Source organism: Cinclus cinclus, chromosome 7 (genome assembly GCF_963662255.1).
Source record: "Cinclus cinclus chromosome 7, bCinCin1.1, whole genome shotgun sequence".
NCBI classification, from domain to species: Eukaryota; Metazoa; Chordata; class Aves; order Passeriformes; family Cinclidae; genus Cinclus; species Cinclus cinclus.
Window position 1 is genome coordinate 2,553,980 of NC_085052.1, and position 13,750 is coordinate 2,567,729.

A 13,750-nucleotide genomic window follows, 5' to 3' on the forward strand; every position below is an offset into this window, starting at 1 on the left:
GGACACAAACCTTTGGACACAGAGGAATTTTAAATACATCATTTTTTAACCACAGTGGCACCAGTTCTACCTCTCACTGCAGTTCTTAGCCCTAAGGAAAAGGGGCAAAGAACAGCAGAATTCAGGATTTGGAAGCTAGCACAGCCACTGTGCACTCTATCTCAGAGGTGCTGGTCAGGCTCCCAGACCTCCCAAAGCAGCTCTTTACATCCCCTCTCCCCTGACAGAAGGAAAACCACCAAAATTACAAATTTCACACCACACTAAAAGCAGGGAATGGGAGACTGAGCAGCCACACTCCACGGCCACTTTGTGACACCGAGGGGACAGGAGCAGCTCTCAGGACATTCTGGAAACCTCTGATGTCCCCGTGGAGGAAGCCACACACCCACGTGGTCCCCTCCACATAACCACACTCCCCACCAGCTCAGGGCAAGGGATGAAAGGCAGGACTGAGATGAAGGACAAGGATCCACAGCGCTGGGAGCAGGGAAAAGCCTCTCCAAGGAAGCTGATCACTTCCCTGTTTCGTACATTAAGCTAATATCTGTATTATCCCATTCGATCCACACCCATTCCTCCTGCAGCCTCCCGCACGCCCAGCCCTGAACTCTCTCAGGAAGCGGAGCTGAGTCACTCTCTCAACTGCCTGCTGAGATAATTCCTCTGCACAGAGGCTTGGGGCAGCAAATTCACTTGACAGGCGTGCAGGGCATCCAGCAGCATCCCCAAATCCCACTGTGCCACGGGGGAGTGCTCCTTAACACACCTGTGTCCCACCAGCTGTCACTACAGGCTTCTTGGCGTAATTTGTTCCAGCTGCACCACAGCCAGCAAACCTTCAGGTCTTGAGATGATAAGAAAACTCTGTTGTGCACAGGGATATACCAGAGGAGGTGGAAAGGGGATATGAATGTGTTCTATAAGCACAGGTGTGTATGTCATATATGCACATCTCTACATACAGACATATGTACATTTCTGACCTCCCACCGCTGGGACATAGTAACACCAACACACCTTCCTGGCATTTCTGCTTTGGGGAAGCCTGCACACAAAATCCCAGAATATCTGGGGTTGGAAGGTACCTCTGGAGATCACCCAGTCCGTCCCACCTGTCACCTGGAGCAAGTGACACAAGAACACACCCAGGTGGGTTTGGATGTCTCCAGAGGGCCAGACTCCACATCCTCCCTGGGCAGGTGTTCCAGAGCTCTGCCACCCTTCATGGAAAGAAGTTCTTCCTCCACATGGAGGTGGAACTTCTCCTGGCTTAGTTCATGGCCATTGCTCCTCATCCTGCCACTGAGCACCACTGGAATGAGTCTGGCACCATCCTTTTGGGGATATTTGCACGGATTGATGAGACCTACAAAGCATTGTATGTTATGTTTCACTAAGTCCCGTCAGCATTCCTATTAGGGATTTTTCTCCCTGTCGGACAAGACTGAGTCAACATCAGGCCCCAGGGCTGGTCATGGCAAATATGAAGAAAACTATTCTTAAGTCTGAATTTTCAGGTTAACAGTGCCATCTCCAATTCTGTTTGGGACCAGACAACTGTTGCATCAGTTCTCCACAACCTCCAGCTTTCACAAGCACCAAAAAATAAAACATCAGAGGACTCACAGTGCCCTCTCTTAACAATATAAAGGTCCATAAAACACACAGAACCAACTGAATATTCATTTTCTTTAGGAGGACAGTAAAAAGAAGCTATCCCTCCCAAAGCAGCCTATAACAGAATGGCACAGACCAGGGAATGCAATGTTCAATTAGCTCTAAATCTGATTTATCGCCTTGCAACGCTTCATCCACTTTCAACCCTCACACCCCTGGCATCCAGCAGAGAAATCCCCCAGTTTGGTGAATATGACAGCCTCCTTGCAGGAAAAAAACAAACTATCAGAGAAACACAAACCTATTGTAAAGCCATTACAAACTTCTCTGCAGAGCAGTAGACACAAAAAATACCACCTAAGCACATCATCTTGTGATTTTTCAAACCGGCGGGGGGGTTTTTTATTGCTTAAATTACATTTAAATCCAGTTTTCTTACTGCACATGCAATCCCCCACACCGGAGGTGCAAGCACACTTTATCAAAGCACCTTCTAAAACTATCAGGCTATTTCAAGCTTTTTCTCTCTCATGTCACTTTCAAATAAATTTCCAAACATTCCTGGAAAGCAGTCACCCCCAGCACAGCAGCAGACACAGAGTTCCTGCAAAAGAGGAACTCGCTTTCCAGTGTCACCAGGCTCTAACATCAGCTTATACTACGTGACAATTCGGTCATTCCAAAATACCCATCCCACACCACCACGCAGATAATTTGGAACGACTGCCATCAGTGGCATTTCTGCTTCCCTGTGTTTGTCCTCAGTGCTGGAATTACCCACAGGTAATTGCCACACGGTGTAACTGGGATTTTCTAACCATTTTTGAAAGTCAAGCTTTGGTTTTCTAGGGGAATGCACACAGAATTTAAAATTAATCCCTACAGTTCGCTCAGATTTTACTCAGCCCCAGAAACTCCCTTCTTCCTGCTTGCTTTGCTCGTGAGGTTTAGCTCCGGGTTTGTACAAAAAGTTGTTCTTCACAATCAATCCAGCCCAAGAACTGCGGTGGGCATTGAACTTCACGTTTCCAACTTGAACAGTCAGATTTATTATTTCCTTCCCTAGAGACAAACGCTCATTCATGCCAATAAAGTTTTCTGCGCCGCAATCCTAAAATAAAGCCTTTCGCTCCAAACGCAACATCTTTGAACTCATGCGAGGCCCTCTCGGCACAGCTCACAAAGCTCAGCGGGTTCGGTGCCGCTCACTCCCAGCGGGGATGTTCGAGCCAGCAGCCGGGAACAATCCCCCTCTGTTCGGGAGGGACGGAAGGAGCGCGGTAGGAAATGGATCCCCGGGAAAGCCCTCATCTGTATGAGCATCACAATCCCGCAGAACCACGGAGGGACAGCACCCAGGGCACGGGCTGGGCTCCCCACGGAGCCCGCCTGGAAGCGCATCCATAAAGAAACTGAGCTCAGAACAACTCGGGGCTTGTGCGCTCCGCGCAGCGCTCGGGGAGCGACAGGAGCGCAGCGCGGGGAGACACGCGACTTCTCCCAGCGGGGCTCGGCGTTCCCACACAACTCCGTCAAGTTCCTGGGAGCCAGGAGGAGCCCGGCGGGGCAAACAGGAACCGTAGGAGACTCGGGGAACACCGCGCTCCGTCCCGGCCGCGGAGCGGAGCGCGGAGCCGGGCAGGGACGGGGAGGCCGCGGCCGGGGGGTGCCGTGTGCGCAACAGGCGGGAGCGGGGCGGGCGCGTCCTCACCTACGCCGTACTTCTCCTCCCTTTTGGTGGGCACCCAGCGGGTCATGGCGCCGGGAGCCGCCGGGATGCCAGAGCCCCGCTCCCTACGCCGCCATTTTCCGACCGCGGGACGGGAAAAGTTTCTCCCGACGATGGAGTCATGTGGTGCGGGCGGAGCCAGCCCGGCCCGGCCCGCCGCCCCTCAGCGTCCCCGGCCCAGCCGCTCCGCACAAAGGCAGCGCCCGCCTTCTCTGGCCCTGGTTTTAGTCCGGGTGACTCCCGGCTTACTCCCGGTTATGTCCCAGGTACACCTGGTTGTGTCCCCGGTTGTGACCCAGCCTATTCCTGGTTGTGTCCCAGGTGCACCCGGTTGTGTCCCAGTCTATTCCCTGTTATGTCCCAGGTGCACCCAGTTGTGTCCCACTCTATCCCCAGTTATGTCCCAGGTGCACCCGGTTGTGTCCCAGTCTATCCCCGGTTATGTCCCAGGTGCACCCGGTTGTGTCCCAGTCTACTCCCAGTTATGTCCCAGGTGCACCCGGTTGTGTCCCAGTCTATCCCCAGTTATGTCCCCAGTACACCCAGTTGTGTCCCAGTCTATTCCCAGTTATGTCCCAGGTGCACCCGGTTGTGCTCTGTCAGGAAGTTTCTGCCTTCATCCTGCCCGGAGCTGCAGCTTTAAAATAAAGGGTTTTTCTGGAAATGTTGGGTAGTTGGAGCAAGATGCGTGTTTGGAGGTTGCCATGTGGGAGCTGGATGAGCACAAGTGGGGCTGTAAGAACACGATGGGGTTAAACAACGCTGTTGTGGCTGCACCGGGAAAGCTCCCAGTACCGATCCGGGCTGGGGATGAACTGATGGAGCAGCCCTGGGAGAAGGGCTTGGGGTTCTGCTGGTCAGAGCTGGACATGCCCCGGTCATGTGGGAAAGAACCCTCGAGTCCCAGACTGATCCCACACCAAGGGCAGTGCGAAAGAGGGGAATTCTGTCCTTCTGCCCCGCTCAGGTGAGACCCCACCTGCCGAGCTGCCTCCAACCCTGGGATCCAACATCCAAAGGGATGTGGAGCTGCTGGAGCGAGTCCAGAGCAGGCCATGGATGCACTCCAAGGGCTAGAGCCAGCCTGGGAGAGCTGGAATTGTTCAGTCTGGAGAGAAGAAGTTCTGGGGTGACCTCGGAGGCTGTTCCAGAGCCTAAAAGGGCTCTAGAGAGGGACTGGGGACAAGGGATGGAGGGGCAGGACACAGGGAATGGCTTCAGACTGACAAAAGGCAGGGCTGGATGGGATATTGGGAAGGAATTGTTCCCTGGGCGGGAACAGCTGTGGCTTCCCCTGGATACCTGGAAGTGTCTGTGGCCAGGTTGGACATTGGGGCTTAATGTATAAAGATCATAAGCCTGATTTCTAGACTGAAGTCCAAAATCTTGTCCAAGTCTAGCATCCCCTGGCTAATTAGGTATGGAATAAATGATTGCAAAAGAACGAGCAAAGGAAATGAACTTCCTGTTCCCAGTCCCTGTAGTCTTGGAGGCATCCAGGACCATGATTTAAAAAAAAAAAAAAAAAAAGCCTTTAGGAAACAGAAAATAAAGTGTGGAAAAGTCAAGAAACAGCAGAGGGATAACACTTAAAAGGACTAAAGAAAAGTGAAATGGCTGACTGGCTGTTATTTGGTAAGGATTAGTCCTCTGCCAAAGGGGAAGCCCTGTAGCAGAAATTTAAGGATTAAAATAGATCCAGGTTGAATCTTTTTTCTCCTTATTTTCTTTGTTGTGTGGATGGCAAAGGACCAGTTTCTGCACCAGCATTTTTGCTGTCAGGTTTTGAGATCAAGTACTCAGACCCCTGAATGAGTCTGCTCCTGTTTCCATGTACCTTCCCTTTTCCCACCCTTGGGGTTAGTTTCCCAGGACATTACCAACATGTTCAAACTAATCTAGATTTTATTGTAGCTGTCCTGCAGAATCCCAAGGGATTGTGATGGAGCCAGCTCCTGCACCTTTGCTCATTCTGCCCAGGAGTGAGGACATCAAAAGTTTTTCATTCAAAGTCATGGCTTGTCCTCGTTATCCTGCACTAATGGATCAATGATTTAGAGCTCTCCCAAAGACAACTCACAAGGGAGCTCTTTGATTTCACACCTTTATTTTCAAAAGGGAACTCCAAGAGAATTGACTGAAATACTGGATGTGCTTGCTCTGTGCCTGTAGTCACCTTTGGTTTTCCACACTAGGGAAAGTGAAAAGCAATAATATTTATTTCCAGCTATGAATGTTTCACCCTTTTATATAACTGGTGAGTTATTTTTGTGGTGCTCCTAAATATATGCAACAAAACCGCCAGAGCTGCTCAGGCCTCAGGTGCTTCAGGGGTTTTTGAGGCTATTACTGGAACAATCTGTAAATCTGGAAGCTGATTGACTTCTCATTTACATCACTGATAACCAGGAATCACTTCCGTGGAACCCTGGTGGCTTTGCAGGTCTGGAGTGTGAGCAGAGGACACAAAGCAGGACACTGATGTTAATTTAAACCTGTAGTTAATAAATGAGTTATTGCTGCAGTCTGTCCTTTCTGGGCCTCAAGGTTCAAAGCTGAGGTGTGTTTGTTCTGTTTTGAGGGAGCACTCATGTTTCCCTTCATGACAAATGTGCTGCTGCCAAGCTTTCTTCAGGTGTTAACCAAGAGTAAAATTAAATTCTCCCAAAAATTGGCCCTCCTTAGTCCCAGCTTACCTCTATATCTGCACGAAATGGGAATTATATGGACACCAAAGATCAAGTACAAGCCTAAGGCAGGAAGCACCAGGTTCAATAAAATGAAAGTTAAAGAATTACTTATAACTTCTACATATTAAATCCATGCAATAGCACAATTTATGTTGTTGTCAGTGAAAAAGAAGAGATTTGTCCTGTTGTCTGATCATGATCTGTAACAAATATAACACAGCTGATCCCATGACCACTATAAAGCCTCACTGCTACTGATGAGTGTCTATATACACTTTACTGCTTTCCACATTCTCATTTTAATGAAAATGTGTTACAAGTAGAGCTAATGCTATTAAAATTTTGATCACCAGTAAAAAAATGCTTCTAATTCACAGTGCATAAATATCCCAATGCTGGGGTTTTACAGGTAGGAAAAATGGTAATTTTTGGACTGTGATATGGAGAAAATAAAAGATTTTTTTTTTTCTCCAGCAAACGTAATATAAGCTGTCCTGAAAAAAGCATTTTTCATTAAACTGTAAAATGTTCAAGCTGCCATATTTTACATGCTTAGGCATAATATATTTCTTCACACTGTGTATGTGTGTTTTTCATTTATTAAGAGGAAACTGAAAAATGCTTCTTTCCATAAAACCTGAAAGTTTTATCACATCCTTATGTCAACTCTTGGGGTTCTCATCTGATTTTTTTAATGCATCACACAGAATTGGAGACACTTTTCTTGGAGCAAAGGAACATTCCTTTTCATTTCTTAGTTCCAAGAAATCCAAATGCAGTATTTGGCCATGAATGATGTTTGAAATTGTTGTCACAGCATTTTTTCAAAAGGATGAATGGAAACAGAGCTGCTGCCCTGCTTGAGACAGATTTGCAATAAAGAAAGAGATATTCCATAAATGTACAGATATGATCAAGATTTGTTTCATGGTTACTGCAGATGACTACACCAAGGGTATGTTTGTTCCACCTCAGTTAAATATCACAGTTTTTGTAGTATTTTTTTTTTTCATTGACAGGCCTTGTAGGTAAATTCAGCATTTTCAGACAAAACACATAAGTAGTTCTTGTACACCCACAGTGTAAATTCTTCTTGGAAATTTTCCTCCCAGGAGGAGATGGGTGGACTTATAAAAAAATAATGCAATCACTTTTTGGCTTTTCTGTTTGCACTAAAGATATTCTGTTGGAAATGTTATGGCCTCCATTCCAGCTGTTGATCATCTATTTTTGCTGTAATTTCCATGAGGGGTGAATGACCTCTGTATCTGTTCCATGTTTGTGTACACAAAAAAAGAGGTTTTTACACCTGGTGGGAAGAGGTTTTCATAAATGCTCTGGTTTACAATGCATTGCAATGTATCAGAATGGAAATAAAATTAAATGTATGAGTTTGTGTTACAAAATTGGCTTCAGCCTTGGCTTTGCAGATGTCTGATATATGTCTATCAGCTTGGGGGGGTCTCTTGCAGGTGAAAATGGACCACAAATGGACCATTCAGGGAGAATTAAGAAGCCAAAACTGCATTTCCTTTGACATTCCTGCTGGCTCCTGCCAGCCAAGGTGTGGCACTTACAAACCTGGACAAAGTTTGGCAGGAGCTGGGGGGGAAGCTCTGTGTTTTTGAAGGGTGCTCAGTAACCTTTCACTCTCATAGAAGCATTTTGATTATTTCTGAGCGTGTCTTCAGCCTTTCTTCCAGCAGGATGACATCTGGGATGCCCAACATGCTTCATTTGCCAGCAGAAGTGTTCAAAGGCAACATGTGAATTCATTTAGCTCCTGGGATGTACACTGCAGTCACTGCACTGGTTTAGGGTCTTTGGGAAGGGATAAAGAGAGCATCTCTCCTTCCATCCTGCTGGCTCCATCAGCAGTTTCTGCCTTCTTGCATTTGAATTTTTATATTCAGAGATTATGGGGGCTATTAGGGATTTAGAGGGTGATTAATTATTTCTTTCAGAGAGAAGTCCAGAAAGGAGCTGAAGATACTAATTTATTAAGCAATATTATTTTATTAAACTGTTTATGTTTTAGCCTAAAAAATGGGGCTTGGCTGTACATAATGAAAGGGATTGTTTCCTAAATTATCTTCCTTCAGACCGTGCAGCTGAAAGTGATAGAATTAACAAGGAATCTTCAGAGGGGTTGGATGTTTGGATGCAGATGTGTGAACATCTCCCAGGTACTCTTTACAAATGCACAGGGGTTCCCAAAGTGATGTGGCTTTGGAAGGGTGGGATTATTATGGATACAGCTTGGTTTATGCCCTGGTATTTCATCCTGTAATAAAAAGTGGTTCACATTGCCACAAAAAATGGAAGCAGCTTCATGTCTGCAAAAGGGGGAAATCTGATTTCTGACAGTGCCAGAGTGTGAGTTTTTACATGGTTCAGGGAGAAAGTGCAGTGAGGTTTTATGGTGGGTCAGTGCTACCACTGAACAAACACCATTTCCATAAAGAGCAGATCTTCTGTCAAAACCATCAGGCATCACCTTAAGGACATTTCCTGTGATGTCTTGGACATTGGCTCGTGAGCTCTTTATCTACGGGGGGGGGGGGGGGGGGGGGGGGGGGGGGAGGTTTAACCCCTCACCCTTTCCAAGGTGTTCATTCCTGCAGGACTGAGGCAGTTGAAATCCTCTTGGCAATTGGAGGTTTCTCCAACTCTCTGCAGCCAGAAATTTCACCAAATTTAAATAAACTTTTTTATTCCCAGCTAAAGTACTTACTAACAGGAGTTAGATACCCTCGCTCACACCAGTGTTATGTTGTTAACTCCAAAAGCACACAAAAGTTATTTTTTTAGCAGTTCCTTGCACAAACGGAGCTTTAATTCTTATAAACAACAACAGACTCAGGAACATCTTTGTAAATGTTACACTCAAGCCCAAAGCAGTTCAGGGAAAGGGTTGTATAAATTAATCTTAAATACAATCAACTTAGAGTTCACTGTTGTGGCAACCTCTTCCTCTTTGCAATACTTGTGAATAACCAACAGTACAAGGGTTTATGTGGTTATGGGTTTTTTTCTGTTGGTGTTTACTGGTATATTTTTCATATATTTGATATCTACACTCAGAATGAGATTATGAACTCAATTTACAAAACTCTCTGACAAATTCAAATATAACCGGCGAAACAAAAAAGCTGATGTAACAAGTCAGGGATGAATCATTCCCAGAAAGTCAATAAAATTTAACTGTATCAACTCCAACAGGTCTGTGATTTTAAATCTTTGTTCAAGCTCACAGAAAAATTAAGAGCATTTTCCAAAGATGTTTTCTGGGAGTATATTCTGGTAAAGCTGTTACTTATTAGAAGCCAAATAATGATTACACAGAAGAGTGCAGGCTGGAGTTGCAAACATCCATTATTTCTGGTAATAAGGCTCAGCACTCATGTTGCACTTAACATTTTGAAAGCAGTGAACAAATATTAACTCTCTCTTGTGATCCGGGGAGGTTTCAGGGTCTCCATTTGCAAGGGGGAGGCAGCTGAGCTAAGGCCAGCTTTTTAAAATGTGGCAGGCATTCATAAATTGAGAAACTCAGAATGCCAGGCCACTTCTGTCACCTCCTGATGATGTGATTTTCCTGAGGCCAAAAGTGACACGTTAGCTGGGGCAGGGTTAGATTGGATGATTTCCTCGGCCTGCAGACAATGTTCCCTCTCATCCTTTGATGAACGATATGAGATGACAATGAGAAATGGCAGAGAGGGGACATGATGTACTAGCACCTGTTAGAAGGTTTGAAAAACTGGTTACTGGAATATGGAGTGCTCGAAGCAGTGAGCAAAATGAGTTTGTGGGAGCAAAGAACCGGATGGAATTCACAGAAATGGCCTCCTCGTATAAAATGTTAAGTTCTGAAGGAAAAAAAAAAACACAAAAAAACCTAAAAAACATCCCATCAACTCTCTACCCAAATTTTATCCGAGTCCTTGGAGGACCACGTTAGGAAGAGATGGGAGGATGCCCTGGAGGCTGCATGTGGTTCAAGGAGCTGACATCTCTTTTGACAAGGGATTGATCCAAAGCAGTTGGGAAACCCTGCTCTGGGAATTGTGCAGCACTGATAGGGTCTGGGGGCAAGTGGCACCATTATCTTTCCCTGGCTGCTCTCCAAAACTGGGTTTCTAAATGGATTTCTCACTGCAAACTCTGGTAGGGTTTCCTAGCGAGCAGGATTGGTTTCCTAAAGAGTCTTTTAAAACACTTTATCAGCTGTGCCTTAGGACAAAGCCTTTGCTCTCCTCTGCCTTTGGATGGAATCTTCAGCCACTGCCAGGGGAGATGATGGAGTGGCAACTCCCAGCTGGGTTGCCATGGCAGGTCCTGTTCCTTTTGGAAAATCCCAAATAATTTTGTTTCAAGTTGTAGCTCACAAATGACTGAAGTAGCTCAAACTGGCTTCTCCAAAATGAGGTGTGATCTTCACCTGGGGACAAAGGGCAAGCCAGGAACTCAGCCACTTGTTTGATCTTCTGTAAATCCTTCCCTGGGAGGATGGGCAGGCCCTGGCACAAGGTGGAATTCCCAGATTTGCTGTGGCTGCCCCTGGATCCCTGGCAGTGCCCAAGGCCAGGTTGGACATTGGGGTTGGAGCCCCTGGGACAGTGGGAGGTGTCCCTGCCATGGCAGGGGTGGCACCTGGTGAGCTTGAAGCTCCTCCCAAGCCAAGCCATTCTATGTTTCCATGAAACCAGGTGAATTTTTCTTCCATGTCATGGAAGATCCAGGATTCCTGGAAAGTCAGGACAGGTATTTGCTGTGCTTTGCACGAGGCTCAGTTTTCCACGTGGAGCATGGAGCTGGTTGGAGTTGGCTGCCAAACATGAAACAGTGCCTTGGAAAAAAGACAGGAGCTGATCTAATGCTCAGTGCTTTCCTTTTGTCTGGCTTAGGAAAACATCTCCAAATTCTCTCCTGTCATGTTGGAAAAATGTCACATTTTTATTTCCAGCAGGCTCCTGCACTGAGATGAGTCAAACACAATAAAGCTGATATCTGTATTCCTGAGCTTGCTCTGGCTCTGCCCAAACTTCAACTTACAAACTATTTATGTGGAGTTGTTTGGAAATGGAAAGTTGTGAGTGCTGTTCCTCATTCTGTAATCAAAAGTTGTTTGTGTCAGCCACAGGAACTGCTCACCAATGTGTGTTGACAGTGGTTGAAAGGGAAATACAGAAGCCCTTGTCTGAAAATGAGAAAATCTTCCTCCTCATCAGAAACCTCCACCTGAAAAACAATGATTTACTTGTTTGACAGAGAGAGAAACTCTGATAAAATAAACCATGTTCCAGGCCATTTTCAATGTTCATCATCTATCTGTCTATGAATATGTACTTTTATCTCTAAAATACACATATTTCTGCAATAAAAGTATTAATATTCTGGACGGGAATCCAATTTTATCTTTAAGCAGCATTTGCCAGGGATTGTTAAATCATATAATGGAAGCTTTGTCTAGACACATTTCTCAGTGGCCAACTTATTTTTTTTGTACTTTGATTGTTTCTAATGTATTTCTCGGAAGAAAAGCTCCTAATAAATTTGTTTACAACCTTTTCTGGAAACTATGTCAGTTTTATAATGTTCAGCTCTGGCAATAATTTTTCTAACCCAAGCCCCCTGTTCTTGGAGTCTGAGTGTTCTCCGGGAGACCCCTCAGCTGAAAGTTCCCTCAGATTGTTATTAAAAAAGTTATTAGGGTTTTTTTTGTTTTTTTTTTTTTTTTTTTTGCAAGTGAAACATTATCAAGTGTATTACTTGGAAAGGAGCAAAGCTTTCTTTCAGTGACTGCAGGATGTTTCCATGTGATGATTTTTATTATGATTTTCATTAACACAAATTGCCTGGGTGTATTTCACAGTGGAAAATCCAAATTACAGCCATTATCAAACCCAGGACAGCCTCAGCACCCAGGCAGGGACCAGGACATGGCTTTAAATTCTCAGCAGTGGTTGTTGGAACAAAGGGCAAGATCTTTTTGTGCAGCATTTTTAAAGCTGCTGCCTTTGTCCTTCCCCCCTGGCCTTGGTCCAAGCTCCCTGAAATCAATGGAAATCCCACGTTGCTTTTGGTGGGATTTAGCTCTGGCCCAGCTCTTCAGTGAACAGGTTTCTGGTTTGAGACCTCTCAATCACAAGCAAGCCTGACAAAATGTTTCTGCTTTCCACAGGGCTGCAGGTGCTGTTCCTGAGGCTCATAATGTCACCTTTTCCTTTGTTTCTCAGTGCTCTTTATTAATGAAGTATTATTTTCTTCCACTTGCCAGGTGTGCACCTCAATCACTTCAAATCCATTTTAAAAAGAATGCCCGGATGGTTTTAAAAAGCCAAAGTAGCTGCATGAAGCTGGATTTTCACCAAAGGCCATGAGTTCATTTAGGACACCTTTCTTTGGTTTGGGTTGTTGGGGGGGGGGGGGGGGGTGTTAAGTTAATTTTTTAATTTTTCCCTGCATTATCCTGCTTTAAATTTAATTTAAATTTAAATTTAAAGCAGCATTATCCTGTTTTGAATTTAATTCTGTGTAAATTCAGTCTGTTGTCCGAGAACTTGTGCATCAGTCAGAGGAGGAGAAGTGAAACTCATTAAGTGGGTGAATAAAGCAGAAGGATTCCTTCCAAGATTTGGAGCTTCCTTCCTCCCACAGGTTTGGGGGATGTTGAGAGCTGTCCCTGCCCTCCATGCAGCAGCGAGAGGGGACACCAGGCCCTCCTTGGAGGTTCCCAAACCTAAATTCTAAAGAATTCAGAGAGAAAATATCACTTTGCCAGGCTCCAGTGATCCCAGTATTCCCTGCTGGTGGTTGCTGGGGAAGGCAGCAGCTCCAGGAGGGTTCCTGGATCTCTCTCACCCTCTGGGTCCATCTGCTGGGATGTTTCCAAGGACATTCCATGGATGACATCACCTCTGCATACAGGAGGGAGTGTGTTTCCATGGCCACACTTCCATCCCCTCCATCTCCCTGCCTGTGCTGCCACCTTAAACACAAAGGATTCACTTTCCAATTTAGAGAGGTCCGAGCTCGAGCATCTCAAAGCTGTCACACTTTGATTGTTCTTTCAATGCTTTAAAAGCTCAACTTCTAGCTCGACTGGGGAGCGAGAAATATTTCTTCCTTGAACTCTCTGCATTTATACAGCCCTCTGTCTTTAGATTAGACAAGCAGATACAAGAATTGTCTTGTAAAATTGTAGTTTCCTTTTAATAAGCTGCTCTGACAGGCAATTATTCATGCAGTCTGCTCGGTGCTGAATGTTTTTTCATGCTGTGCACCCCTGTCTCTTGATTGCAGGAATGCACTCCTGTGAATCATAATTATGAGTAAATATGAACTGGTGTGCAGGAAATGATTTACTAGGCCTTCCATTGCTACATGCTATTGATTCTCCTAACAAATAACATGTATTTTTTCATTCTGTGGGTTTTTAAATATTTACTGCAAGTTATTTTGACAGAAGTTGGTGAAACTCTGCAAAACGAATCTCTTTGGTGACAAATTACTTGCTAATATTTGAATTTCAGGACAAAAATGGCAAGAAGGCGTTAAAGTTTGGTGCTGGAATATTAAACATTATACAGACATAACCATGTGGATCCGATTCACCTTGATAATTATCCAATTTTTAGATACTTTCAGACAAGCCACAGGCTTGTCATACTTAATAAAACAGATATTCCCTCATGATTAAAAAAAA

At 45.2% G+C, this 13,750-nt stretch overlaps 1 protein-coding gene across 1 annotated transcript in view; it reads left to right on the forward strand.

The window, feature by feature from the left end:
- The first annotated feature begins 3,375 nt into the window (after positions 1-3,375).
- The window catches only part of C7H10orf90 (chromosome 7 C10orf90 homolog), a 132,399-nt gene continuing 122,024 nt past the window's right edge, over positions 3,376-13,750 (forward strand). Inside the window, exon 1 of the mRNA XM_062496600.1 lies at positions 3,376-3,615. Within this exon, the coding sequence (XP_062352584.1) occupies positions 3,376-3,615 (240 nt within the window). The remainder of the gene's footprint in view (positions 3,616-13,750) is intronic.